We start from the raw sequence: 4106 nt of genomic DNA, 5'->3' as shown, positions 1-4106 counted from the left end.
GCCAGATGAAGCTGAGACACCCCGGGCTCGGGGCTTCTGCCCCCTCCTGTCGAGCTGCTTCACACGAATCACATGAGGATTGCCATGTTCTGTTCATTCTCGCTGAAGCACCTGGCACTGGGCACTGTTGGAAGACAGGCTACTGGGCTACATGGACCATTGGCTTTACCCAGTAAGGGCATTCTGGTCTTCTCATTTAGACCCAAGATGTATCTGCCTCCTGCTGTGACACACTATACCCCATTCCCCTTCCAGAGCTGAGATAGATCCCAGGAGTCCTGACGAGGTCTCTCTCTCCACAGAAAAAAAAGGAGGACTTGTGGCACCTTAGAGACTGACACTTTCATTTGAGCATAAGCTCTCGTGAGCCACAGCTCACTTCATCCGATGCATGGAAGCTTATGCTCAAATAAATGTGTTAGTCTCTGAGGTGCCACAAGTCCTCCTGTTCTTTTTGTGAATACAGACTAACACGGCTGCTACTCTGAAACCTCTCTCCACAGAATTAGTAACAAATTTAGAATAAACATTATCATTTTAACACAAACCACTGTCCCTTAATTAACTTGCCGTAAGATGTGAGAACATATTGGTTTTAGAGATGAGTGGGTCACAGCTGACAAGGGGAAGGGAAGACAGGAGCAAGTGACAGGGTCAGGGCATTTGGGAGAAAGACACACAGCAGTGTCAAGGCTTGACAGAAGAGTTGGGGCAAGATTGTAATTTCAGGGATCCAGCTACCGGCAATAAGAAAGCTGGCAACCCAGTGAAGTGTTCATAGACTAACTCCCCAGTTAATCACATTGACAGAGAACAGTAAGGACAGGAAAGGGTTTAATGTCTCTCTGTCTGTCCAGTAAGTGATTAAGGGAAGGGACCCAGGTCCATACACCATGTACCAGCCAGCTCTGTACAAAGATCAATCTGAGAGCCAGAGCACAAGGAGAAAATATTTAGATCTCTTTATGAGTAAAGAGCTGGAGCAGCCTGCCCCGGATCTCTTTGGTCCTCACCCCGTAAATCATGGGGTGTAGCACAGGGGGCACCACCTGGTACACACTAGTAATGAGAACGCGTAAATACAGTGGCACATTGTGGCCAAACCGATGCGAAAGAGAGAAGAAGAAAATTGGGATGTACAAAGCAAAGATGGCACAAAGGTGAGAGATGCAGGTCCCAAAGGTTTTGAGCCGGGCATCCTTTGTTGGAAGGCGCAAGATGGCCCAGAGGATCTGAGTATAGGACACAGCGATAAAAAACGCATCCATTCCATTCACAGAGAAAAGATCAAACAGGCCGTAGTAACTACTGATGCGGATGTCAGCGCAGGCCAGCTTCACCACAGCTATGTGCCCACAATACGAGTGGGGGATGATGTTGGTTCTGCAATATGGCCACCGCCTTGCCAGGAACGGGTAGGGTAATGCGATTATTCCACTGCGCAGCACCACGGCCAGGCCGATCTTGGCCACCAGGGGGCGTGTCAGGATGGTGGAATGTCTCAGAGGATGGCAGATGGCCACGTAGCGATCCAAAGCCATGGCCACAAGGATTCCAGACTCCATCCCTGAGAAGGAGTGATCGAAGTACATCTGGGTGAGGCAGGCACTGAAATTGATCTCCCTGGAATTGAACCAGAAGATGCTCAGCATTTTGGGCAGGGTGGATGTGGACATGACCAGATCAGTGACGGCCAGCATGCACAGGAAATAGAACATGGGCCCATGCAGGCTTGGCTCCCTCTTCACGATGAACAGGATGATGAAGTTCCCCAAGATGGCTATCGCGTACATGGCACAGAAGGGGATGGAGATCCAGACATGGGCTGCCTCGAGGCCAGGAATGCCCAGCAGGATGAAGGTGGAGGGGTTGGTGAAGTCGGTTGTGTTGAATTCTGACATGGAGCAGGGGAGAAGGTGTCCAGCTCTGAGGCATAAGGCTGTCTCCTGCATGCACTGTATGTTCCTCTCACTTTCCGTGTGTTCCCAGGGTCTCGGGTGATGGTCACAGCAGAAATGCCTAAATGGAGAGACAACGTTAATACGAGACACCGCATGTACTAGTGGAGGCTGTTCTCATGGAGAACCAGATTAATCTCTCTGAACGCACTGAAAAATTATATTTAATTACTCAGAGAAATAACTATTAACAATGATCCTACTAAATCCAATTCTATATTTTGTGGTGTTCCCTGCGTTAATAATTCCTACACTTTGTGGTGGGGAATCTTAAGAGACACCAGCAGGAAACACAAGTCTGGATACTGTTTATCCATCATTGTTCCTCAATGCAATGAGAGCCAGGATAGGGAGTCCATACTGAAGGGAGTTCCCCATTCATCCAGTTGCTCAAAATCTGAGAGTGAAAAAAAACAAACTTTTCCCGAGACAAAGGTTGGGAGAAATATCCCAACGACAGCATACCTCAGGGAAAAGACCTGGGTGCCATAGGCATCAGCTCGAAGAGAAACACCTGCTCATTTGCACTAGTGGACAAAATAAAAGCAATGCTGAGATCCCTAAGATATGGAATGGAGAATAACGTGTTTGGGATGTGTGTTCAGTGTAGGTCACCCAGTCTCTATTAAGGATATATGAATATATAAAAGGGATTTCTAAGACAAGCTTTGGGAATAGGGGAGGTTGCCATATGGAAACAGAGAGAAAAGTCTGGGCCTCTTTACTTGACAGAAGAGACAAAGAAGAGAGCATATGATATCGGAGAGGAAAATTAAAAAAATGAATTTGATTTACATTCAAACGCACAGTTCCCAACCAGTCCCCAACTATAGACACTTAGTGCTCCGAGAGCACTAATTCCCAAAAACTGAGGCAAAATGTCAGCAGAACTGATTGGGAGGAAAAATGTAGACACAAAAATATGAATGAAAATTGGTGATTCTTTGAGAACAGCTTATTCGATAGTGGAAAATTCATGATTCCACAGTCAACAAAGTGAACAACTCTGGGTAAAAACCCAGTTCAATGGTAAAGTGAAGGCAGCCATTGGGGGGAGGGGAAGTAATATGTACCAAAGAGAAAAAGGTTAAATAGATGGCCAAGAATAGAAATGATAAGTTATGGAAATTGATAAGGGACATTAAAACAGCAGGAAAAGTCCATGTTTGGCAGGGCTATGGATCATAAAAAGGAGGATATTAAGTATATTAACAACAAGGGCAGTCCTAGAAAAGTTTTAGGTCAATTCCTGTGTTAAATGTAAAGTATTAAAAAATAAAGGGAAAGGTTTATTTATAAAAGAACTGACAAGGTGAAGAAACAATGGAAAAGCTGGTACGGTATTAGTTAAAAAAAGTCGTGAAATGTAAGTAATAGCAGTCTCCAAAAAGGTTTATGCAAATCAGATCTTGTCAAATAAACCTGATTTCATATTTTTTTGAAACTACACACTGATTGATCAAGGGTACGCATTTGGTGGATCACGGGAACAACGCAGATCATCCAGTCATAGAATGACAGAATCTCAGGGTTGGAAGGGACCTCAGGAGGTCATCTAGTCCAAACCACTGCTCAAAGCATGACCAATCCCCAACTAAATCATCCCAGGCAGGGCTTTGTCAAGCCTGACCTTGAAATCCTCTAAGGAAGGAGATTCCAGCACCTTCCTAGGTAACGCATTCCTGTGCTACACCATCCGCCCAGTGCAAAAGTTTTTCATAACATCCAATCTAAACATACCCGGACTACAACTTGAGACAATTACTCCTCGTTCTGTCATCTGCTACCACTGAGAACAGTCTAGATCCATCCTCTTTGGAACCCTCTTTCAGATAGTGGAAAGCAGCTATCAAATCCCCCCTCATTCTTCTCTTCCGCAGACTAAACAATCCCAGTTCCCTCAGCCTCTCCTCATAAATTATGTGTTCCAGTCCCCTCATCATTTTTGTTGCCCTTGGCTGGACATTTTCCAATTTATCCACATCCTTCTTCTAGTGTGTGGCCCAAAACTGGTACAATACTCCAGATTAGGCCTCACCAATGTTGAATAAAGGGGAACAATCACGTCCCTCAATCTGCTGGCAATGCCCCTAATTATACAGCCCAAAATCCCATTGGCCTTCTTGGCAACAAGGGCACACTGTTGAC

The 4106-nt window shown here is 45.4% G+C and overlaps 1 protein-coding gene across 1 annotated transcript; it reads right to left on the bottom strand.

The window, feature by feature from the left end:
* Window positions 1-953: 953 nt before the first annotated feature.
* On the bottom strand, window positions 954-1952 carry LOC140917098 (olfactory receptor 51E1-like). Its single transcript, XM_073359181.1, has one exon. It carries the CDS (start codon window positions 1950-1952, stop codon window positions 954-956), a length of 999 nt encoding a protein of 332 aa, XP_073215282.1.
* Window positions 1953-4106: the final 2154 nt, after the last annotated feature.

The sequence above is a fragment of the Lepidochelys kempii genome, chromosome 1 (genome assembly GCF_965140265.1).
Source record: "Lepidochelys kempii isolate rLepKem1 chromosome 1, rLepKem1.hap2, whole genome shotgun sequence".
Classification (NCBI taxonomy): domain Eukaryota; kingdom Metazoa; phylum Chordata; order Testudines; family Cheloniidae; genus Lepidochelys; species Lepidochelys kempii.
This window is presented reverse-complemented; position numbering and strand designations above follow the sequence as displayed.